Source organism: Cydia splendana, chromosome Z, assembly GCF_910591565.1.
Source record: "Cydia splendana chromosome Z, ilCydSple1.2, whole genome shotgun sequence".
NCBI lineage: Eukaryota > Metazoa > Arthropoda > Insecta > Lepidoptera > Tortricidae > Cydia > Cydia splendana.
Genome location: NC_085987.1, coordinates 36,932,594 through 36,958,452, shown reverse-complemented (window position 1 = coordinate 36,958,452; position 25,859 = coordinate 36,932,594). Strand labels below are relative to the sequence as shown.

The 25,859-nt window shown below is 36.8% G+C and overlaps 3 protein-coding genes across 3 annotated transcripts in view; 1 reads left to right on the top strand and 2 right to left on the bottom strand.

Annotated features, from left to right (window-relative positions):
• LOC134805351 (putative fatty acyl-CoA reductase CG5065) overlaps window positions 1–3,207 on the bottom strand; it is a 33,467-nt gene extending 30,260 nt beyond the window's left edge. The window contains exon 1 of the mRNA XM_063778687.1: window positions 3,112–3,207. The gene's annotated coding sequence lies outside the window, so the exon portion shown is untranslated. The remainder of the gene's footprint in view (window positions 1–3,111) is intronic.
• Window positions 3,208–5,910: 2,703 nt separating this feature from the next.
• Window positions 5,911–23,479, bottom strand: LOC134803987 (uncharacterized). Its single transcript, XM_063776845.1, has 6 exons — window positions 23,401–23,479; window positions 9,318–9,497; window positions 9,097–9,162; window positions 7,380–7,508; window positions 7,061–7,134; window positions 5,911–6,068 (listed from the first exon to the last, which is right to left on the bottom strand). The coding sequence occupies exons 1-6, from the start codon at window positions 23,431–23,433 to the stop codon at window positions 5,975–5,977; spliced, it is 576 nt and encodes a 191-aa protein (XP_063632915.1). The 5' UTR covers window positions 23,434–23,479; the 3' UTR covers window positions 5,911–5,974.
• The window catches only part of LOC134803926 (uncharacterized), a 102,998-nt gene continuing 90,400 nt past the window's right edge, over window positions 13,262–25,859 (top strand). The window contains exons 1-3 of the mRNA XM_063776743.1: window positions 13,262–13,555; window positions 19,847–19,951; window positions 25,222–25,273. Coding sequence (XP_063632813.1) covers window positions 13,539–13,555; window positions 19,847–19,951; window positions 25,222–25,273 — 174 coding nt within the window. The 5' untranslated portion in view covers window positions 13,262–13,538. The remainder of the gene's footprint in view (window positions 13,556–19,846; window positions 19,952–25,221; window positions 25,274–25,859) is intronic.

The window sequence follows — 25,859 nt, the reverse complement described above, 5'->3', positions numbered from 1 at the left end:
TAGGTCAAGAGGACGTTCCCCAATGCGTTGGACGGATCAGATAAAAGCCCTTACTAACACCCCACTACAACACATGTGCCAGAGAAGCATCTGCCAGGGAAAACTGGCGTAGAATCGTTCGTCGTTCAACGTGACCACGACTGCTCTGCCAAGTAATTCGACGAAGAAGAAATACCTATCAGTCGTTCACAATGACGATAACGTTAAAGTAACATGTGTGACATGACATATTCTTTAATTACCGTGTATCTACATACAGGCTGTTCTGGCCGCGTAGCCAAGATGCCAGTCGCTTTCGCTCCGTAGCGATCGAAACGCAACTGTCTCTGTCGCGCTTATATGGAAGAGTGATAGAGAGACATAATGCTTTTCGTTGTCGAAGCGACAGCGATTGTAACCTTGGCTAGGCCGGCTGAAGTATAAATTGCAAATCAGTAATTTCTCTTAGACCCGATGGCCACGGCCAGGCGTTTGCTCTCTTTTACCTGGGCGAATTGTATGGAATTTGGATATTTTCGTCGGTGTTTGGTTGAAGTCCGACTAGTCTACAAATCTATGGCATTAATAATAATATATATGTATAGCCTGTCCGTCCGGAAAACTCAAAAAATGTACGCGTGATGGGTTATCGTCCTATAGAAAATTTGAATTTCGCGCCTTGTTCTACTGACAAAGTTGTTTGACCGGCTATAGATAGCAACATCTATGCATATCTTATATGATGTGCACGATGCTTAGGGCAATTAGAGTAGGTATATTAAAAAAGAAAGACCTCGACAAAAATTATAGACGGGTAAACGATAGGTATAATAATAAAGGTTCAGTTAGAGCGGTTTCGCACTACGTCCGATCCGAATCCTATCCGAACCCGTGAAAATATGGTCCGTAGTAGCCGTAGAACTATTTCTATGGTAAGTTACGCACCGCACACGATAAATGACGGAAAGAAATCGGATGACGGAGACCAGACCACGGGGATCACAAGGACCACGGGGACCACAAGGATCAGCTGCTGCTGCTAACGCTGGTGCCTCTGCCCAAGCAGGACCACAAGGACTATGGGGACCACAAGGATCATCAGCTGCTGCTAACGCTGGTGCCTCTGCTCTATCAGGACCATCCGGACCACGGGGACCACAAGGATCAGCTGCTGCTGCTAACGCTGGTGCCTCTGCCCAAGCAGGACCACAAGGACTATGGGGACCACAAGGATCATCAGCTGCTGCTAACGCTGGTGCCTCTGCTCTATCAGGACCATCCGGACCACGGGGACCACAAGGATCATCTGCTGCCGCTAACGCTGGTGTTTTTGCCCAAGCAGGGCCATACGGACTACTGCGACCACAAGGGCCACAAGGGGAGTCGGATCTAGTGCGTAACTTACCATAGAAATAGTTCTACGGCTACTACGGACCATATTTTCACGGGTTCGGATCGGATTCGGATCGGACGTAGTGCGAAACCGCTCTCAGCAATAAAAAAAAGGTTGTAAGTCTAATATAAAATAATCTATTTTACGCGCTAGCGTATCTTATAGGTACGAACAATAGTAACAATAATGTAAAACATTATGAAAAAAGAATTGTGACTGAAACTGGATAAGAACAATGAACTAACATATATTTTTATTTGTTTTTTTTTTTTTTTAATTCACTCAATATTTTTCTCTCTCTGCACCAATTGTAGGTATCTCTGTTTGGCCCTATGCTTGACTGGTAGAGAATGCCATTTGGCATTAAGTCCGGCATTTGTACATTGTTGTATATATTTTGTGCAATAAAGTTTAAATAAATAAATATATTACTAGTACTTTATAGGTAAGTACTTATGGTTTCTACAGAATTAACCTCACAAATCCCTTAGAAAGAACTAAGTCATTAGCCTTCATATTGGGAGCTTGGGACTGTGTACGGAAATTTCCGCGATTTCATTGTTTACGAGAGTATGTTTTTAAATTGTTAAATTCGATACAGACGATTATTTTTCAAGTTACATAACTTGTTGTTACGAAAAACAATTTGGGTGCCTAATCGCTATTTCGCGTTGGTAGAGAAAGTTAATTGGACCATTTCGGCGGGCATGGTACAGTCACCATCAGCGGATACCAAATCCAAAAGTTACGTATGCGGACTGCACTAATGATCTCTTGGCCGTCATTTGTTTTGTTTTTGTAATGCGTGTAGTAAATTAGAGTCATGATAGCAAATATGTAGAATGTAGAGTGAGCATCAATGGTAGGTAGTGCATAAACAATGAGTCAAAAGTATCAGCCATCCTCGTTTATTTTTCCATATATAAGTAGAGATATAGAGTCGGACCATTCTAACTGGGCAGCGATTTTGATAGCACAGACTGTGCAAGTGTTATTTTAAACGTTAAACTTCTATGAAATTATTGTCGTTTAAAATAATTTGTGTTCAAAGTTATCTGCAACAGTTTAATTGTTCTACATGTCTCTATAGACATATCTCTTCTTGTTAAACTATAAGAGAATGGTAGATACTTTTGACACATAGTCTGATACGTTACTTTTGATGCTGCCTGTGCCTATTTATCTATAATTTAAAAAATAGAGGCACATCTAAGGGTGTTTTGGTTGGCCTTCAAGCCGGATTTTGCATTTTTAGCTTATGTTATTCTTTTGACAAACGGTACGTATGAAAACTAGGTACTTACAATCATAATACGTATCACTTCGTTTCGTTTCTTCTCATGCGAGTATGACACTAGTTATTATAAGTACCTACCTTCTGTGAAGTTATGTTATAATAATTGTGACCTTACTCTAACGATATTATCATAGTTTAGATACCTACGATATGCATTAATGAATGTATAAATAGTAATTTATCCCTTTATATGTAGAATAGTTTTAAATAATGAGAGACACAATGTTAGTTACTGAATATCCTTACTTATACGTAACTATGACCAATTAAAAACATTTGGAAAGAAAAATCTATTCTTGCACTTTGAAAACTCGATGAAAAAGTGAATCATTGATAAAAATCACTTTTATGAAATTCGTGTTAGCGGATATGAAAGTGAAACCATCAAGTTTTCGGCATTATTGGGGCAGAGCAACGTTGCATAAGTAAAAAAAAAACTCACCGTATCTTTTCGTGCGGTAAAGTATAGCGGTCACTAGAGCCTTTTATATGCAGCCTTCTCTCGCGCGCTGTCAAAACGGACTGACTCGGACGCAGCCTCCGCTATTATTTAATGACGCTTCCGAAACAACTTCAAAATAGTGGCTGGCGCGCTTTTTACCGGGTCTATCACGCTAGTTTTTATTAATTTTGAACTCTAATGTACATAAGTGTGTTATGAGTTTAATTTGTCTAGACTCTTACCTAGGCTACCTATGTCTCTCTGTCGACCGGTTTGTTTCATAGTCTAGGATTTCACAAGCTTTAATTTATTAATTTTATTGTCACTTTGTCTCGTATGTATAAATAACCACAACTTCTCATTTCCGATTGTGTTATAACTAATTTTGCATATCTACAAATACCTACATATTTTGAGTTTCCAAAATAATTTAATTTATTTTTGCAAATCGAGCCCAGTTTTTGCAAATTACTTAGTACTTTTTTCGTATTGATTGATTAGTATGATCTCATTATTTATGAAAATTAGTAGGTACCTAATGATTATTTTACGAATTATAATAATATTAAATATTAAGAACTTAAGCAGGTAATTAAAAAAAACGAATAAAATGCATTCTCTGTCCTGAGAGTTCCGTACAAGTTCCATACCACAACGCAATTTTTACAATGTATTTTCTGAAAATCAATTCACGCATTATTTGTTGTACCGACATACAGTAAATAGATATTTTCCTGTCTGGCTACTAAAATATTACACAAAGTTTTGGCGGGAAATTCAAATAATCTTGGGCTGGTCACACTTTGTGTAGTAGGAATTATAGTTTTGATACTAGAAAATATTTTTGGTTTTCTGTGCACACGTAAGGTACCTAAGGAAATAAATTAAATATACGTTGACGTGCACTCAAAGTCAGCGCACATAATTTTTACCACTGTGTAAAGTACAGTCAACGACATACACACATGTTTACGTTCTAATGTTTTGATTTTATTGATATTTTCCAGAACTTCTAGTTTATCCGTTTCTTTAGATACTTGTCCTGTTTATGAGATCAAGGTATTAATAAATTCAGGTACTTAATCAAAGTTATAGGCAAATGTTAGAACTAGTAGTTAAAGTATCAAAATATATAGAGCACCAACCTACTAAATTGTTTACGACTTGTAAACATTGCAGTTTTTCGTTATACCACGCTTCACGTCGACTTCGCACATCGTCGTAATTGTTTACGAGCTTAAATAGTAGTTTGCGGACCTCACTCGATATAGTCATTATTAATATTTTTAAAAATAAACCCCCTATAAACCGCAAACAATTTGAATGAATGACATAAATTGACAACTGACTTTTAGCTTTTTCTTTAAATCATGGACAACCAGTGATACAACAAGGAAATATCTGTCAACAATATTTGGCTAGCCAGACTCTAGAAGTCAGACCAAGAATAGTCTGCAGCGGATTTGATAGCCCTCGCAGTGCATGTGTTATTTTAAATGTGTACGGCATCATGAATAGTTAATTAAGATAACAGAATAGGTATTTTATCGATAAACAATGTAAAATGCAAAAAAGTACTGGTTTAATCTTGAATTAAATTCACAGCGAAACATTAATTTCGACTTTGACCATCTGTCGTGAAAAAAAATTACTAGAAAAGTAATGAGCAAATAACGTTAAGCTATTGAGCATGTTATGCAGATTCAAAAATGGTATGACACATGTACCTTCCTGCAATAAAATAGGAATTATTATCATCTTTCGAAAGCCTCATAAAAAATAAGTTAAAACTAGGAAATCAGCAATCCGTTGCTACTTAGTAAAAATAACGATTTATGTTAAGATATCTAATTCTGGATACAGAAATAAAAAAACGCCTATTCAGTATTTGCCGAATGCCTAAAAGAAGGAGATGGAAAATGGTTATCTCCCTTTTTTTAAGGATATCATTGAGTTGATAAAGGTTCAAAGAAAATAAAATAAAACGTGTCACTTATGGGACATCCTGTATAATTATATACTCTGTGCAAATTTCATAACATATTTTATGGACCCATGGTTCAAAAGTAGAGATGCACCGGATATTCGGTTACTATCCGGTATCCGGCCTATCCGGCCATTAGTTTAATATCCGGCCGGATACCGGATAGTGACGTACTATCCGGGCGGATACCGGATAGTAACATTGCTTGATTTCAGAGTAAACAAAATTGGATTTAAGAAACAGGGTCATAATCGTACTCGTTTATTATTATAAAACAATTTAAACATTCCACTCATTTGCACGCGCACTCATTTCAACCTAGAAATGAGTTCGCGCGAAAATTCACTAGGAAACAGGTCAAATTAAAATTAAAAATAAATTAAATATCAAAACCTGCACAATGCGTACCTGAAATACCGAAATGTAGGTATAGTTCCGCCGGCCGAGTATTCGGCGGCCGTCTACCGGATATTCGGCCGATGGTCAGACCGGATATCCGGTATCCGGCCAAACAACTATCCGTTGCATCTCTATTCAAAAGTTAGACGGAGAGACACATTTTTTTATTCCCTTTCGGAGCGTTTTTTTTTCCAAAATTATTCATTGTACAAAAAGAAAATGTTCAATATCTGTTCAATTTGGAAGACCTATCCAATGACACTATAGATAGCGTGGATTATAGAATTTATAGGGTTGAACTGCTCTAGTTGTTCCATATATTATTGATGTTTTTTATAAACAATTGCTACTTCGCTTGCAGCTTACTAAGTTGGATACCTACGTATGAAGTAAAAGCAACTTTTTCTTGCAACGTATTTATTTATTAAGCTCGATTGTTTAGTTCAACGTTGACAGATCCCAAGAAGCAAGTTGTAATTTTCAAATGTGTAGAGATATGTCGCCGAGCTTCTGATTGGACCACAGACATTCGCACCCTGCTGGGATGATAAGAGTTCTCGTCTCCCAACAATCACTGAAACAATATATTTTTTTATGTTAAGAGGGGGCTAACGCAAAATTATAGTATTTATATTGAATTTTTACATTTTTTAATCAAGGGCCAATGTCATGAATTTTCACACGGAAACTAGACTGTAGGTATTTGCAAGGACAGACTCCACCACAAATTTAAAAGGTGAAATTTGGCTTCATAGAAAAAAAAAACAGAAAAACATGTCAAAGGGTCTAGCAGGCTAAGCGAACAAGAAGTGCCCCCAACGACGGATTTGGTCATTCTTTCAGGTGGTGTACTGGCGGGTCCTAAGAACACTCTATGCTTAATATCAGTCCTCGGTCTTCTTTTGTTTTCGAGTTATTCAGGATAATGTAAAATAATCAGTATATCATTGAAAGTGTCATATTTTGTAAACTGTTCAAGTTAGATTAACCAAACAAAATTATATTTGATAACAATAAAATAGACTACATAATGCATATTTTTAACCTGCATCATGTCCTGAAAACAAAAGAAGATCGAGGACTGATATTAAGCATAGAGTGTTCTTAGGACCTGCCAGTATACCACCTGAAAGAATGACCAAATCCGTGTTGGGGGCACTTCTTGTTCGCTTAGCCTGCTAGACCCTTTTCATTTATTTACAGTTACATATCGTTACCCTGCATACCATAGCAGTAAGTAACTTTATTTAAAACAACCAGTGACATATCTGAAGGCTCTCACGAGCAAAATATAAACTTTTTTTTAATGTTGGGTCTAGTCGTAGAGTTAGTATTTTAGCTGCTCATTTCATTTTTCGATTTCACGTTTTTTATTCCATTTGTAATTCATAACCTTTGCCCTCGACGTTCAACGTTTACTATCGTAGTTAGCCCCCCTTTCGCCTTAGCCAATATCTACTATTCGGGAATATCCACCAATATTTGTCGGTACTAATTTTTTTATAAATCTACTCTGGTTACTGAAGCCATCTTAGTAATCAGATCAGAATACATGAAAATAGTCACCTTGTATACCGTCTCCTGGTCAAATGAATAGTTTTATTCCATTGCACACAAGACAAGCCGAGACTAGAACATATCTGGAACAATTAATATGTAAAATATTACATAAATATGTATTAAACTTTTGTTAGTAAAATATGAGGGCAACAACACAATTTCTTTTAAGTAAATCCAACATAACCGAAATGCACTAAAGTACATAGGTAATATTCTTTTATTTTTAACGTAAAAAAAGGACATCAGAGAAAAGTACGACTTTTTTCCTAGGCATATTTTCTGTCTATTAATAGTGGAAACAGTAGATAGAAAAGGAAAATGTTACTTCATTGGAGCTGCCGCCGTCCCCTGACGCAACACACCGAACCTCCTCATAGTAAGCGGGCCGGTATTCGTACTCGGTGGTACTGAGTTTCCGGATTTTTCTTTCCAAATGGCACAGAGGTGAATGTTTCTATAACACAAAAATACAAAAATATTATTATGAACCTGCTGACGCAACTACGGAGTTATTTATGCCTTGAAGTATCAGTAGTAGGTATTATTTAACATATTTTGACACTTATTAAGAATGTTTTTTTAACCCTGTCATAATGAAGAAACTAAAATAGTTTTTTTAATATTTATTTAATTTCCACACACACAATTATCATTACAGGCTGAACCTAGTAAAGGTACCTAAAGCTAAGTACCTACTTGTTACATTTGTATGGTAACTAATGTTGAAAAAGGATATTTTATGTATAAACCAGTAAAAGATAAAAATAATATCATGAATATCGGATAAAAAGGTATCTACTAATCGGTAAACTCGAAGCATTTTGGTGGTAGCGTAGTTGAGTTACGAATTCAAGATACTAACTTTTACTTGTTAATTAACCGTGACCCTTGGGCCGTTTTTTAGGGTTCCGTACCCAAAGGGTAAAACGGGACCCTATTACTAAGACTCCGCTGTCCGTCCGTCCGTCCGTTCGTCTGTCACCAGGCTGTATAGTCTCACGAACCGTGATAGCTAGACAGTTGAAATTTTCACAGATGATGTATTTCTGTTGCCGCTATAACAACAAATACTAAAAAGTATTTGTTGTTATTACTCGGTGGGCGAGTCCGACTCGCACTTGTACGGTTTTTAATGCTCAAATTCACAGCTACAAACATGCTATGAACATATATGTACAATCAAATGTAACACGGAAATACCTACCTAATGATTTGCTTAGTACTTATAGTATTCAAGACAAAAATGATAAGGGAAGTAAGTAGGTATAACCAACTAAGTAGTATGTATTTTTAAATACGTTAGGACTAGTAGCTTCTTTAAATAAACAATTAAATATAGATAAATGACAGTAAAAGGACAAATAAATAACTTATGAACTAAATACATCTAGGATGAATACATATCTACCAGGGATGTTACGGAGCTCCGGTTCCGTTTCCGTTAAGGCGGAACTTCCGTTTGGTATTACACATCCGTTTCTGTTCCGGTTCCGTTATGTTTGAAACGGAAGTTATAACGGATGTCAATGCTTCGCGCGGCGGCGGCGTACATCAAAAACAAACAGGTTTATACCAGTCATTCGCTCATCGCCCCGCTTGCCACGTGCTACGCTAATTTGTTGTTTGTTTGTATACTTTGTTTAATTCGTGTTATTAAAATTAAAATCGTATGTGTTCTGTTGTGTACTGACTACTTACTGTATGTAGTGTGTGTGGTGAATGTTAGTGTGTAAAAAAACGCACAATGAAGCCGAAATCAAGTTCGATTTGGAACTATTATGATGAAGTTAGTGGGGGTGGGGACACGGCTAACTGTAAACTTTGTCTGAAGGTTTACTCTAGAAAGGGGAAAACGACTACATCGTTAAAAAGTCAGGCTCCGATTCTGGTTCCGGTTCCGTTTTCGGTTCCGTTTCCGTTTTCGGTTCCGTTAAACTAAAATGAAAACATCTGTTTGTGTTTTCGGTTCCGATAAAACCACATCCGTTACATCCCTGATATCTACATACTAAATACTTGTACAATTTTTTGTAGGTACATACTTGAAAGAGTTGACGCGTGTTTCTTTCGCGGTCATCCTGTATAGACTCTGTGTATTCCGGCAGGATCTGTTAACACGATGTTAACGTAAAACAACTCTGTTAACTCATTAGGTAACTGAAATTATCCTAGCTTTATAATTCGAAAAATTGTGTTCCATTGATATTAGGTCTATGAGGGGATTATAAAATTAATAAGTAAATAAAGTAAGTGTTTTATTAACCTCCCCACATTCAGTGTCCTGCTGGTACCGCTGTTCTGCCTTATGCCGATTATACTCCAGTTGGCCCAGCACAGAGTTGAGCACCTTCTCAGCGTTGGGTATGGCTAAGATATGCTCGGCCAGGCCCCGTGCTTCTTCGGGACCCGTGAGTGATGATGCCCAACATAACGTCCAGACTGCCTGTAGCAAATAATAGCATTCTACATTTAAATACCGGTCGAAATTCCGAAAAAAATTATGCACCTTAAAGCGTAACTTTCTAAGAAAATATTTTAGGTCATTTTGCTATTCGATATGGCTAAGTTTAGATATTTTATTACGCAATTTAATTAACTACAGACGAATTGAATCTTGTCATAACCAGACATCGTAAATTAAATTTTATAGCATGTTTGGTGCAGCGGTGTGGTGTTAACGGAATTGGCATAGATAATTCCAACTGAAATGGTAAATTACAAGGTTAATATTAACGTAATTGACGCTAATTAATCATTAGGGTTGAAATTGTTTATACCAATTCCGTTAACACCACTTCGCTGCACCGAAAATGCTATAAAATTTATGATGTCTGGTCATAACATATACTTAACTATGGCGAAACATAAACTGCACTGGGGGCCGATAATTGAATTTCGATCGCTCGATTTCGTCACTCGAAAATCGGTCGATAACGGCGAAATGCTAATTTTTTTAATACGAGCGATAGAAATTCGGAATCTAGTGGTATTGACCACTCGTTTTCAATTCTATTCATAGAATTTAAATACCTAGTATTGGAGTTATTATTAAACGAAATACACGAAATCGAGCGGTCGAATTTCAAAAATCGGCCCCTTGATCTCTCGAACTTGTATATGGCGAACACCTACAGTTTTTTTTAATCTATTCAACTGTTAAGTAGGTAATCAGATTCAATGTTGAAACAGAACTGCATTTCAGATGCAATTCAGCAGACAACTGAAGCAATCAGTCTGTATCGGAACTTGACTCATTTAAATGGGTATGGTTACGTGGTGATTTAGGACACATCAAAATTGAGTCACAGGGAATTCATTAAAAAAATAGGCACACAGGCTCCACCCACGTTAAGTCGCCCGCCGAGTTTAAGGTACGTACATTACCTACAGTACAGAACATTGCCACAACTTAGTGTGGAAATGGAAATGTCTTTTCGTTCGCTCCAGTATATGGTCCGATTTCACGAAAAAGTGCGATCCCCTTATATCTCGGAAAGTTGTGAAGATATGATATTAAAAAAAGGGCTCAAAAGACGCATAATCACGAGAGCTGTAAGGTGCAAAAATAATTTATCGAGAAAGTCAAGAACGAAAAAAGTTATGGTCGAAATAGTGAAAATAAAATTCAAATTTTTCCGAATTTTTGATTTCGGTGCTCGATAATTTGGAAACGAAGAATGATATCAAAAATTTGAGAAAAACGGCTCTGGACAATTTAGTCAGCTACAATTTGAGCCTAAAACAAAGACGATCGGGTTAAGGGTTTGCCCTGTAGTCTAACCTTAAAATTGTCAAAAAGTCGGAACGACATTTTTCACATGACATTTATGACTTCATGTTTCGCAGAGTTCGTTATTGGAGTTTGTTGTGAATTATCGGGATTATGACGGCAGAATAACACTTGCACTGCGTGGGCTATCAAAATCGGTGCAGATTTTTCTTGGTCTAACTCTATCTATCCTGTTTGAGACGGGCGTAGATAACGTGTTCACTATTCGACAATCTATGCATTTTTGTGGTGGTGGAAATAGAAATAGAGATAGAGATAGAGGTAGAGGTAGAGGTAGAGGTAGAGGTAGAGGTAGAGGTAGAGGTAGAGGTAGAGGTAGAGGTAGAGGTAGAGGTAGAGGTAGAGGTAGAGGTAGAGGTAGAGGTAGAGGTAGAGGTAGAGGTAGAGGTAGAGGTAGAGGTAGAGGTAGAGGTAGAGGTAGAGGTAGAGGTAGAGGTAGAGGTAGAGGTAGAGGTAGAGGTAGAGGTAGAGGTAGAGGTAGAGGTAGAGGTAGAGGTAGAGGTAGAGGTAGAGGTAGAGGTAGAGGTAGAGGTAGAGGTAGAGGTAGAGGTAGAGGTAGAGGTAGAGGTAGAGGTAGAGGTAGAGGTAGAGGTAGAGGTAGAGGTAGAGGTAGAGGTAGAGGTAGAGGTAGAGGTAGAGGTAGAGGTAGAGGTAGAGGTAGAGGTAGAGGTAGAGGTAGAGGTAGAGGTAGAGGTAGAGGTAGAGGTAGAGGTAGAGGTAGAGGTAGAGGTAGAGGTAGAGGTAGAGGTAGAGGTAGAGGTAGAGGTAGAGGTAGAGGTAGAGGTAGAGGTAGAGGTAGAGGTAGAGGTAGAGGTAGAGGTAGAGGTAGAGGTAGAGGTAGAGGTAGAGGTAGAGGTAGAGGTAGAGGTAGAGGTAGAGGTAGAGGTAGAGGTAGAGGTAGAGGTAGAGGTAGAGGTAGAGGTAGAGGTAGAGGTAGAGGTAGAGGTAGAGGTAGAGGTAGAGGTAGAGGTAGAGGTAGAGGTAGAGGTAGAGGTAGAGGTAGAGGTAGAGGTAGAGGTAGAGGTAGAGGTAGAGGTAGAGGTAGAGGTAGAGGTAGAGGTAGAGGTAGAGGTAGAGGTAGAGGTAGAGGTAGAGGTAGAGGTAGAGGTAGAGGTAGAGGTAGAGGTAGAGGTAGAGGTAGAGGTAGAGGTAGAGGTAGAGGTAGAGGTAGAGGTAGAGGTAGAGGTAGAGGTAGAGGTAGAGGTAGAGGTAGAGGTAGAGGTAGAGGTAGAGGTAGAGGTAGAGGTAGAGGTAGAGGTAGAGGTAGAGGTAGAAATAGAAATAGAAATAATTTTATTCGTCAGCACAAACACAAAATAAAAACTTATACAGAGAAACATAAAAAAGAAAGTGCCACGAAATGGTCTCACCTCAGCATGTTGCTGGCGGCTGCTAGCAGATAGCTGATGCTGAACCCTGGCAGTTTTGGCTGTTTTGGTCATCGGACTCGTCTCGATGAGCACTTAGGAGAGTAGTACCCAAGATATAGCTGATGCTGAACCCTGGCTGTACCTAAAGGAACTCAGGTTTGTAGCAACATAGGCACACGCTGTTTTGGTCATCCGACTCGTCTTGATGAGCACTTAGGAGAGTAGTACCCAAGATAGAGCTGATGCTGAACCCTGGTTGTACCTAGCGGAACTCAGGTTTGGTGCAACATAGGCACGCGCTGTTTTGGACATCCGATTCGTCATGATGATCACATGGTAGAGCATTACCCAAGATAGCTGATGCTGAATCCTGGTAGTACCTATTGGAACTCAGGTTTGGTGCAACATAGACAAACGCTGTTATGGTCATCTCTCGTCGCGTCTTAACTGCTGTCAAGAAAATTTCATATCTTGCAGCAAATGGGTCGCTGCCGATCAAGACTCGAGTGACGATAACGGCGATGTGGCTACCACTTCTCGAGTTGACTACGGATTTGCCGTGTAATAATTTTCTTGTACTTTGAACATTAATATATCCTGCTTATTAATCGAAAAATGAAATATGTACCTATACTTATGCGCCACGGCGACAATTATTCAAACTTCGATACGCGTGTGGAAATTTTGAAATTTGTTTGTTCACATGCGTTATGTCCAGGATACTTGTGTTAATCTAAGAATAAAATAATTATCATTCAACGTTGTAGTTTTATTTTGTAACTTTTTCCTTATCCAGACTTTCTCGTCGCTCAGCGACAATATTTTTTCGAATTCCGTAGATTCATTTCCAATGTGCTCGATAGTCGTGTGAGGCACGAAATCTGTGATTTTTTTTTTGTACTGACCCATACATATTATGTCCCTAGACAAAAGAAAAACTTATCCCCACGAAACTGTCCATTGTATTGTAATCGATTAAGATAATAAATAAATTAGAATAAACTTCATCATCGTAATAATCATTAAATTACAATCCCTTTTGATCCACATAAACATGTACAGAGCAATTTAAATCCTGATATGAGAGTTCTGGACGATATCAGGAGTTAAACTAACATTCGCTGCATTATGACGCTCAATTGACGCTAACGAATCGTGATTGCCAATCCTTGTGGATCCGTGCTAGTCGGTTTGCATAGGTGAACGTGAAATAATACGTGTCTTTAGCCTCTGGGAAAACGATATATATTATAAAATAATGAATCGGATTGAATATATTAGCGTTGTAGTGAGCAAGGAAGCGTGAACAAAAGGAACGTTAACGATGCTTTCGGATCTTAGGTAAATATTTTTATTTTATTTTACTCATGATATGCTCATGTTAATACGGCACATTGCAAAGATTGGGCAATCTTTACATAGAGAGGACTTTTGCGGGTGAATAATCAACAGATTTTGTCTCTTTCGTGAAATTCATTATTTGAATATTGCTTGGGAGTGAGTGAAGCATATGACCGAGCTACAAACAGAATAGTTAATTAATTATTTGGCAGTATTGGTAAATATTATAATTATATACGAGTATGCATTAAACATTTGGCTAGGTTAGGTTTCTTTTCGACACTACATTGCAATCTCTTTCTTGATGCCTAGGTCACGAGACAAGGCCTTAAGACCAATATTTGAAATAGTACGATGTCCACAGACTACATTTAATATGTTACTTAACTTAAAATTGCGTACTCTATAACATATATTTATGGAGCGCTGGTGGTCAAGTAAAATGATGAAGATATTTAATAACATATTAGGGTAAAAGTACATGCGTTCAACTGAGTTCAAATGAGTTTATTGTTAAAAACTGAATAACTATTAAAATATTAAGACTTATGAAAAAGTGTAAATGCATTTTTGAATTGTCCATGCTTTTTGGACCGACAGTTCAACAAAAAACTTAAAAAAAAAAAGCAAACCGACTTTAAGAAGGATGAAATAAAATATTATCCTTTCACTGTAGAAAAATACACGTGAGGTTTCCTTATACCCCCTTACCCCCAACGTGATCTATCGTGATTTTTTGTGACCCCCCACCCCCTATCGAACCTCGCGTGATTTGTGCACAAGCCCTTATCCAGAGGACTACATTTCAAAATATAAAACAATTCAAGGAATTTACTTTCTTGCCAAATTTCACCTAAAGCGGTTCAGTTGTTTAGCCATGAAAAGGCTACAAAGAGGCAGACAGAATTACTTACACATTTATAATAGTTAGTTATTAGTACAGTTCTAATGGGATTTATAGCCATAAAGCTGATTATTTTTGACTGGTATTGTTACTACTTGGCTTGGCACCGACTTCAAACATATCAGTTGGTAACGCATAGACTTAAAAAAGGATAATATTTTATTTCATCCTTTTTGAAGTCGGTTTGCTTTTTTTTGTAAAAAGTTTTTATTTTTCCATTTTTAGTTTTAACGCATTGTTAAGAGCGCGACGCATAAATGAAAAACAAGTTCATGTTTAACACTAAATTCGTGTACCTGTTACTTTAATAAATATGTAATCAGGAATTTTCTGGAGTCCGTCTGGGAAATTATAATTCCTGTCACTACACTAAATCCATCCTCCGCCCCGCCACTGACCCAATCCCTCAATCCCTCGATCACTCAACCTCACAGGGCATCAACCCCTGATCCAGGAACCCCTCGACCCTGAACCAGCAACCCTTCAACCGCCATTCCCCGACCCCTTAATCCCTGACCCCTTAACTCCTAACCCTAACCCCCGATCAGTAGCCTTACCAGCTTACCACAAGTTTGACATTGATATATTTGCTAGCGTGTGTGTAACTTACTTTCTATGCATCTCGCTCGTACTCGTACTAACATATTAGTGCGAGCGAGATGCATAAAAAGTAAGTTACGAAGACGTTAAAGCGAATATGTCAGTGTCAAACTCGCGGTAAGGCTACTAATCGGGGGTAGTGTCAAACTCATGGTAAGGCTACAGTTGCACTACATCAAATTGGTGGTTTTCGGAAGCAAATGCTCGAGTTACTTTAGAAAACACCGAAATCACTTTACACGTGCCTTTAAACATTGAGGAGCTCCCTCAATTCCTCATGGATCCTATCATCAGAACAGAACCAAATTAATGTGGGACCAACTTGGAGGTAGCTCCTTTGAAACAAAAAAAGAATTACTTAAATCGGACTACGGATGTCGGAGTAATGGTGAACGTACGTAGAAAAAAAAAACATCGGGTTGCACTCCGGGAGTGCCGACAGAAGTGAAAACTCAATGACTAGTACAAAATGTCTGCAGCACTATGTATAATTGACCCATCCTCCTTTCTATTGAAAAACTTTAGTTCCGAAATTGCTGGTCAGTGAGCTTGTTTAAAATTCGAAATTCAAATTTGTAGCGTTAATTGTTTAAAATTCGAATAGAAATTGTAAAGTTACCTTGCAGACTTCGCATCTAAATATAGGTCATGATATTTTGAGTTTTATTCACCAGTACTAGAGTTCACTTTTATTAGCGATTTCATCAAGATGTAGCTTTATTGAATTATATTGGAGTGATATAAAGTTATGTAACTGTGAGATCCTCGTATTTCAGCCCGTACAAGATTAGAACATTGAGCTTTATTGCTTAATATAAAAGTCCAGTTTTAAATAATTGACCTGATTATGATACGTTATGACTAAAGTTCTTTGGTGAATAACATTGTCCGTCACACATGACGTCAGCGCGTTACGCGTTACGCTGTCTCGAGTTTATCATTTTTTCCCCACCTCAAAAAGTGCTCAGCGCCGCTAAAGAAGTTTTCACTTCAAAAAATAGCCACAACCGAATACAGAACCTCCTCCTTCTATGAAATTGAAGTCGGTTAAAAATGAGAGAGGGCATAATATATATTTAGACAAATACTAGGCTATTCTTTTCAAACACATTTACTTATATTAGGTATAATTGGTGTTTTTTTGGAAGTGCTCCACAGTAAAGTTCCGTACCCAAAGGGTAAAAACGGGACCCTATTACTAAGACTCCGCTGTCCGTCTGTCGGTCTGTCACCAGGCTGTACCTCATGAACCGTTATAGCTAGGCAGTTGAAATTTTCACAGGTGATGTGTATCTGTTGCCGCTATAACGACAAACCCTCGGTGGGCGAGTCCGAATCGCGCTTGACCGGTGATGATGTATTTCTGTTACCGCTACACGTACTAAACACTAAAAACAAATACAAAACAAAATATAATAAATATGTATTTAAGTGGGGCTCCCATACAACAAACGTCCCAAGTAGCATGGAAGTGTCGGCATCATCAATATACCAGCCAATTAAGAACTTAGAGTGATTTAAGGGACGTATAAGAGTGTCAGAAAAGATTTAAGCTGTATAAAAGGTACTTTACAGACATTATACAGCTCAAGCTGTATAAAATAATTATAAAGGATTCTGCGGAAGCATGGGGTGCTTTATCAGAATATAAAAAATCTACTATAAACCTAAAAGTGTTGTGAGAGACTACAAGCTAATTCTATCGTAAAAGCTGTATACAGGCTGTATTGTAGTAACACTTGGCACTTTTAGCTGTACAAAAGTATCTGTCAACTCCGTTTTAAAACATTAAGTGTTGTGAAACACTACAAGCTAATTTTATCGTAAAAGCTGTATACAGGCTGTATTGTAGTATCACTTGGCACTTGTAGCTGTACAAATGTATCTGTCAACCCCGTTTTAAAGCTATTGCTTATGGCGTAATCTTACTTTCCTATAAGAATAGTAGTTGTATAACTTCTGTCTGTAAGGGTATTATAAAACCAAATGAATAAATGGCAGCTATAGTACAGCTTTTTTCTGTATTACTGATAGAATCGCTTATAACAATCTTTTGGCGTAATTTTACACTCGTATAAGTATAGTAGTGTAATGATTTCTGAAAATAAGTGTATTATAAAACTAAAGGAATATTATGACAGTTACAGTACAGGTTTTTTATTTGTTATACGGATCTCTAAAGAGAATTATAACTTATGTACGGAGAACCGAAATACAGCCAAACGAATACTAGAATATTTATTCTATTATAAAGCTGTTTTAATTACAAAAGCTGTAAAAGACACTCCATTTATTACACAGCACAGCTGCTAAGATTATAATGCTCTCCAACTATCCTGTAGGCTGTTTAAAAATTGTCGCCATTTTACAATAAAAAAAAAACGTATTTGTAAATATAATTAAAGAAATACTTGCAAATATTTAGCAGACTAACGCCGTGTTATGATTACCAGCTAAAATAAATTGTTTAGCCTTAGAATTAATATTTATAAATATTTTTGATACTCTAACCTTAAAAACAAACAGTAACTTTACCGATTTTTGATATTTTCCTTATGGTTTCTCTTTGTTATTTTGCAGGCGCGTAAATATTTTGCCAGTAAAGATACACAGGTTCACAATAAATAATAATCCGCACTTACCAATAATATAATATTCCATTCAAGTCCTGTATAATATTTACTTTTACTTTTACCATCCACTATAACACTTTATTGTCGCCATTACTATATTACGAATGAACAAGATTAAGACATTTTAGTTTCTTAAATGATTATTATTCTCTTGTAATTCTATCTTATAACTCATTTAAAACTTATATTCTTATATCGTACTTATAAGAGATTATCTGTAGTGTTAAGGTTTCCTGTTACACCGAAATATAGCTGTAATGCAGCTATTATGCAGCTTATGTATTGCTTATACAGCTACTCTACAGCTCTAATAACGCCAAAGGCTGTATAATTTGGGCCCTTTTTTTACTTATAAGGGCTGTATAAGCGCTTATACAGCCTTTGTACAGCCTAACTGTACAGCTTATAGTGTACAAATAAACTTTAATACCGCTTATATACAGCTTGCAATGCTACTTGGGGTGATGTTTGCCGTTTTTTGCGTAATGGTACGGAACCCTTCGTGCGGGAGTCTGACTTGCACTTGGCCTGTTTATTTTTAATTCTTTATTTTAGTCTCTCTCTCGTAAATCAATCATGGGTCTCTGAAATAGGTAGGTATTACGTACACAATAAATAAAACCAGCCAAGTGCAAGTCAGACTCTGACTCGGCTATCGAGGGTTCCGTACAAATTTAACTTTATTTTATTTATTTTTTACATTTTTTTATTTAGTTTTTAGATTGTTCCCTGTAGGTACTTGTCGTGTAAGACGATATTACAGCCAAATTTCATAGTTCTAGGTCAACGGCAAGTACCTACCCTACAAATGTTGATTCCCTTGAGAGTGTCAATCAACCTATGTATAGTATGTTTCCTTTTTTACGGCATAAACGGCCGTCTCCTTTTTTTACGTTAAACTTAGAAGTTTGATTTTAAATAAGGTAAGGTGGAGAAAGACTACCACTTGTATGGAATCTTCATACTGCACTGTTTGTCTTGCCCCGAGCAAAATAAAATGATGTTAGTCTTACTCCACCTTACCTTATATGGGTTTAATTTCAACTCGATACCTCCACGCGTTCCCGAAATAAAGTGTCTTGACAGACACACGGATGGACGGACAACAAAGTGATCCTACAAGGGTTCCGTTTTTTCCTTTTGAGGTACGGAACCCTAAAAAATCATCCTGTTTTACTTAGGGCAATAAATATTGAGCTGTGAATCAAATCGGACGTAATTGTCGTCGCCTTGGCGCATCCTGTGGTAAGTACTAGGGTCCTGCGTGTGCTAAATATAGAACACATTGACGCATGCAAAACGTGGGTACGAAGGGACCTTTGCATAACAAGATGTAGAAATTAAAATTAGAGTTGACAATAACTTGAGTGTTACGAATCTAAATTTTAAGAAGTTACGAGACTTTTCTTTTCTTTTCTTTATATCTCTAGAACCATGGGGTCCCAGCGCGTATACTTAAGTTTTTTGCAGAAATCGCGAGCGTCTGGTTCACGTACCTGTACAGTACAGTACTGTAAGGGTCGCAGTTCTAACCTAACCTAACCCACAAAATCAAAATCACCAAACTATGCGTCGTTGAAGAGTTCTGATCATCATCAGCAGTTCCACTTCATCAAATGCGACAGTTTTTAAAAATCTCTATACGAATGCCTTTAAGATTTGAGGAGTTCCCTCGATTCCTCATGGATCCCATCATCAGAACTCGAGTTTGACAAAAATGTGGCTTAAAATCTTAACTAACAAACATAACGAAGAGGACAAATCGCCAAACGTGAACTATGAGTCGTTGAAGAAGTCCCGTTCTGATCATCATTAGCAGTTCCACTTCATCAAATGTCACTTTTTTTAATGTATATGCATGATTTGTAAATAAAAACACAAAAATCATTATATGTATGCCTTTAAGATTTGAGGAGTTCCCTCGATTCCTCATAGATCCCATCATCAGAACTGGGTTTTGACAAAAACGGGACCAATCTGTATGCATATACATACAATCAAAAAAAGAATTTTGAAAATCGATCCAGTAATGACGCAGTTATGGAGTAACAAACAAAAAAAAAGAAAAAAAACATACAACCGAATTGATAACCTCCTCCTTTTGAGATTTGGAAGTCGGTTAAAAATTAAATATTTATTTGTTTGTTTTTTCAGCAGGGCACGAGGGGTGGAAGTGCGCAGGCGTCACCGCGGATACTTCAAAATGGAGCCCGTCTTGGAGAACGAGCAACTTTTTAAAAACACTCACTTTGGAGACAGGTAAATTAACTGTTGCATAGTTAGTTCTTCAATGATCTCTTCCTTACCATACCACTGTGACCATAATAAGTACAAATGTACTGCATAGTTATTTTCCATCGTATTTTCACGGAAACGTACGAATGAATCTTGCTAAATATTTCAGTCAGTCACTGTTACAAAAAGTACTGAGCTTGACTGAGGTAGCATGACAAATACGAACGTTTCCGAGAAAATACGATGGAAATAATAAATTGTTAACTAAGGGATGAAAGGCACTGCGTTCGAGCGCCTAACTACCTCGGCAGAAATGATGCCTTTCCACCCGAGTTAAACACTCTACTTTTCATTTCGAATACGAGGAAAGTAAAATGCATGTGTTTTTTTTAAAACATGACTAAGTCTACATGTTTATAGTATTTATTTTTGAGGATACTTTCAATTAACAATTTAGGCAAATGTATCGTTATTTAAGGAATGTGGGGCCAAATATCAGAATGCAAATTATATAAGAAATCCATTTATACCCAAAGGATCATGCCGAATTTGGCCTACGATTCGATAAGCATGCTATATATACGATAAATTTTATCATATTTCTTACAATCTCATACATATATTAGATTCCAACGGACACTTCTTAGTAAAGAAAATAAGTTAAGGAGTAATTAAACCAAATCAACACATCCCACGCCATTACATATATAGAATCAATAACATTTCATAAATGAACGTCCAGAGCCAAACAAAAAAGTATGGCAGCAAATTACTTTTCTACGATGTTCCTGCTGATGCTAATAACGCTCACTTCAAAGAAAAACATTCATACCACTAACGACATACTGTTTTAAGCACTAAGTATCAAAATTGCAAAAAGAACTGCGATACAGTAAAAACTTTTGGCTGCTATTTAACTGATCACCAGATATAGTAAAATTTAACACCAAAAAAATGTATAACCACCCTAAAATAATAAATGATCACCAAAATTATAACCCTATTTTAATGTGAAATGATTACCAATTTTATTACATTTTGCTATCCTATTAAAGGAAATGACACCAAACTAATCATTATTAACCCAAAAATAGTAACCACATATTAATTAAAAATGTGCTAATATTTAATATATCGTTATCCTAGTAAATTAATTAATCCACTTCGTCACCTTTTTCTAGTAGCATTTCATTCCTGTAACAGTCGCAGTTCTAACCTAACCTAACCCACTTTTCTAGTAGCATTTCGTTTCTGTAAGGGTCGCGGTTCAAACCTAACCTAACCCACTTTTGTATTAGCATTTCTTTTCTGTGAGGGTCGCAGTTTAAACCTAACCTAACCCACTTTTCTAGTAGCATTTCTTTTCTGTAAGGGTCGCAGTTCAAACCTAACCTAACCCACTCTTCTAGTAGCATTTCTTTTCTGTAAGGGTCGCAGTTCAAACCTAACCAAACCCACTTTTGTAGTAGCATTTCGGTCTCTGTGAGGGTCGCAGTTCAAACCTAATCTAACCCACTTTTCTAGGACCATTTAGTTTCTATAAGGGTCGCAGTTCCAATCTAACCTAACCCACTTTTCTAGTAGCATTTCGTTTCTGTAACAGTCGCAGTTCAAACCTAACCTAACCCACTTTTTTATTAGCATTTTTCTGTTAGGGTCGCAGCTCTAACCTAACCCACTTATCTGATAGCAGTTCGGTTCTGTGAGGATCGCTGTTCTAACCTAACCTAACCCACTTTTATAGTAGCATTTCGTTTCTGTAAAGGTCGCAGTTCAAACCTAACCTAACCTACTTTTCTAGTAACCTTTCGTTTCTGTAAGAGTCGCAGTGCTAACCTAACCCACTTAACTGATAGCAGTTCAAACCTAACCTAACCTACTTTTCTACTAGCATTTCAGTATGCTACTAGAAAAGTAGGTAAGGTTAGGTAGGTATGCGGTGCGGGGTACGGGGGGTTGAGCGGGAGGGGCTAGTAATTTTGGCATCATTTTACTTTATTTGGTAATAAGTACTTATACATTTTTTGGTAATCATAGTGGTTTATTTAGGTGAAAATATTGCATTAATTTGGTCTTAAAGATTTGGTGATCATTAATGATTTTTGGTGATCATTCAATAGGTATATTTGGTATTTGAATACAATTTGAAGTGCAGTCGTAATTAAAACGGTGGTACGTTTGTAACTTTAGGCCTTATTTTTTTGGTGGTCAGTAATTTTTTTTGGTAAGCCTGTTTTTTTTATTTAGGGTACCAAAGTATTTTTTGGCGGTCATTATATTTGTAGCCAAAACTTTTTATTCCAATGACTTTAATTGTAACACACCCAAATGACTTACGTCAAAAGTGAATAGCGTTAAATAGGGAAAAATATATATCTATTTTTTTGTTATAAATTACCTACCTACTAAATACACCTACAAAATAGGAATTCTAACTTCTTTGAAATAAATTAAGTTTATTATTAAGTGCCTTTTAGGCAAACATTTGTTTTTGAAACATTCTTTTTTGGAATGAGTTTTACTTATCGAATTCATTATAACAATCCTGTGATTGTTACTGTATTTCTCCTCTCTCTCTGGAATTGAAGTACCTAAATATGTTTACTTAAGTGATTGGTTTTACATTTGATGCTATATAACAATTTTTACTATAAAACAGCTCTAGTTGTTAAGTATAGTCTATTCCGGTTCGCATGCTATGTCTTATTCATTGAAGGAAGTCGTATTAAATATATTATTTTATTAAAAAAAAGTATTAACCTAATACCAACTCATTCGATTTTGGTTCCTTGACAGCCTTTAAACGCCCAATATCATCGATATGTTTACACTATTTACGGCACCTTATTTCCTTGTAATAAGGCATAATAATATTTAACATGGCCCGATACAAGGCAGAATTCCTAACCTCAAAATGTAGAGAAATTCCGCTTTTATAATGTTCTGTGAAGTGTCCGTGAATTTCTAATAACTATCGGGACTTTTATTTCATGTTTGGAGTTGGGTCAAACTTGTATGGGAGCGGAACATCATCCTTTCAATTGTTTATCGTAAAAAAAATAATAAAATCGTACATGGAACCTAAAATGCTCTAGTGCAGAAACGCCTTTTAGAACAACAATGACCCTCTTTCAGAGCATGAGAAATGAAAACAATTATGCACTATATCTGTTTTATCTATTAGAGTTCTTCAGAGCTAACTCTGCACAGGCATTGAAGTGACAAAGTGTGGAAAGTCATTACTTATATTTAAACCTCATCCCGGTTCTAGTTAAATGCATTTGTCGTATAATTTCCATTCTGATATTTAACTCAACCTTTTACCTAAATTGTTAATTGAATGTATTAGTACCTATTTAATAAATACACATGTACATTCGGAATTTCTCGTATTCGGAATGAATAGTATCAAGAGTATGGATGGTTAGAAATAAACAAATGATTTTTCGAAATAAGAAAACATTTCAACTTACTTTCAACAACAAAACGTAAACTGCTGTAGACATCGCGAAGCGAAATTTAAATAAAATGAAACTTTCAGTGTGGACTAGCCTAGGTTGCTGTTATGAATGGTCGGGACATGCCGGGACGCCTTTTTATATAACCAAACCAAGCATTATCGAAGATCAGTACCACAGTCCAAGTGTTTTCATTAATATTGGAATTAATCCATGCGTTGGACATAGTATGGATAAGACTATGACAGTATTCAGCAAAGCGCCATATATAGGTTCAGGGATCCTAAATAAACTTTTTGGCTTATAAGTTGGGTAGGTTATTAAGGCCTACGGGGTTATTTTTGTAATGAATAATACCACCGCCCCAAGTTTGGTTCTCAAGAGAGGCAAAGTATTTGACTAAATTCAAATTTTGAGTTGTTTCTTCGCTTTACCGTTCAATTAACTTTTACAGCTAATATTTAACTTGCCAGCAAAGTTAGTACCTATACCTACTCGTCCCGTACCTCTTTATCTTTTTCTCCTCACCTCCTACGTTCTGTACTTCGCCCTAACGGGTATGGCATGCATTAAATATTTGACATTGGTAAATAAAATATATTACCTATAGTATTAAAAATGTTGTTCCGTGATTGGTGTTTTGCGTTTTTAGAGTTATAAAATTACTGTTTCTAAAATGCGCGTACGTTCCCTTTTTGCAATCTGGCGGTCTTTGCAGTCCATACCTACTTGAAGTCGCGCTTGATGTATGGAGTCGCGCGCGAGAACGCAACTCATGCTAGACTGTCTGGTTACCGGTTACGCTTCCATTACTTCCTCACCCTGCCTACTAAGCCGAAGCAAATAGATAGTATCATAGCATGATTTATAGGAATACTAATTTAAAAAAAATATCCACTCTATGTTAACGTCGAGCAACAAGTTTAATTTCGCTTATTAGTCTACAGATTTAACAACGACGGGATTAGCTCAACGTTATCATGATAATTGCCCCGACAATCCCGCTATCAAATGCCAACTCTTTAGATGCTATAAATATATTTGATTGTGGTGTCAATTAACTAAATGAAATCAAAGCCTGCGTTAGTTAAAATGAAAAAAAAATAAAAAAAACAAAATCAGTTAATCGCGTACAATGTAATGAAACTGGATTAGGTATATTAAAGGCCTGCAAATGGGACTAGGGAGTGCCCGCGGCTTCGCCCGCTTAGGATTTGGTATATCCTCTTACAAAGAACGGAGTTTCAAAAATGAAACATATTAATAAATGCAAAATTCAAAGATGCCACATTTCATATTATTATACTTCAGTGGTTTAATAGTGAAAACTTAAAAACAGATAAGTATAGTTATTTTCGTTTCGTTCGTTCGTTCGTTCATTCGTCACAATCGTCGGTGGCTTTCAATGTAGAATGAGTGACGAAAGCAGAATAGGACTAATTTAAGAACTTGATGAAAAACGAATGGGACGACCCAAGACGATACCGCCCACTTGCACCTTTCTACTAACCCGAGGTTAACCGGTTAAACCTGGAGTTACCATGGTTACCAGAACAATTTGACACTAGGTTAAATGTTTAACCGCTTGACCCCGGGTTATTGGGATGGTGCAAGTGGGCCTAGCTATACAGTCTGGGTATTATTTTCCGTTCTATAAATTATCTAGCAGCATATCTTCAGGATTTGAGCTTTGTACCAATCGGTACATGCAGTCAGGGGTTAGGCGAATAACCTGATTGATGGTCTCGTATTCTGTCCAAGAATTCAGGCGCCTCTATTTCATAGACACTTCAAATACTTACTTAAGTACCTAAATATAATCCTCTTTTATTTCAGGAGCGTCTGCGGAGAAGTAGTGACATCAGGGGTATATGGAGTATTCAGACAGGTAGGTAATTTGAGACCAGAGTATGAGACTCATACATTTTCAACATTGCCAATAAGCGTGGACAGTTACTTCAAAAAGCTCGTATCCCCTAACTTATTGTGTGTTGTATAAGGTAAACGGCCCCAAGTTCGTGTTAGTACGTTATTTCGTTAGTTTTGTTTCTGGCGCAAATAATAAGGAATTCAATTATTTTTTATTCTAATTATACATATGAAAAAAATCAGTATTATTTAATCTCTTCAATAAAGTAATAACCAATATTTTAGTAATTAAACTGAGAGTAATACGACGGTCGAAACTGTCAGAGGGCCGCGAACAGCTGTGTTGTATGCGTGCACTTTTTTTAGGCGTAAGGTGCGCGCTCTCACTTGTTAAGCTTATAGGAAGGAAAAGCTAAACCCATTCGAATAAAAGTTTTTGGGAGTGTTTCTGTGGGTTCCTTAGTAATTGATTTGATAATAAAAAAGATTGAATATATGCATAGAAAAAACTTAAAATTGCAATAAATCGACTCACGAAATAGCGGTCATTTTATTTTTCGTGTGTCTCCTATTTCGTGCCACTAACGAATCAAGGATTATCTAGA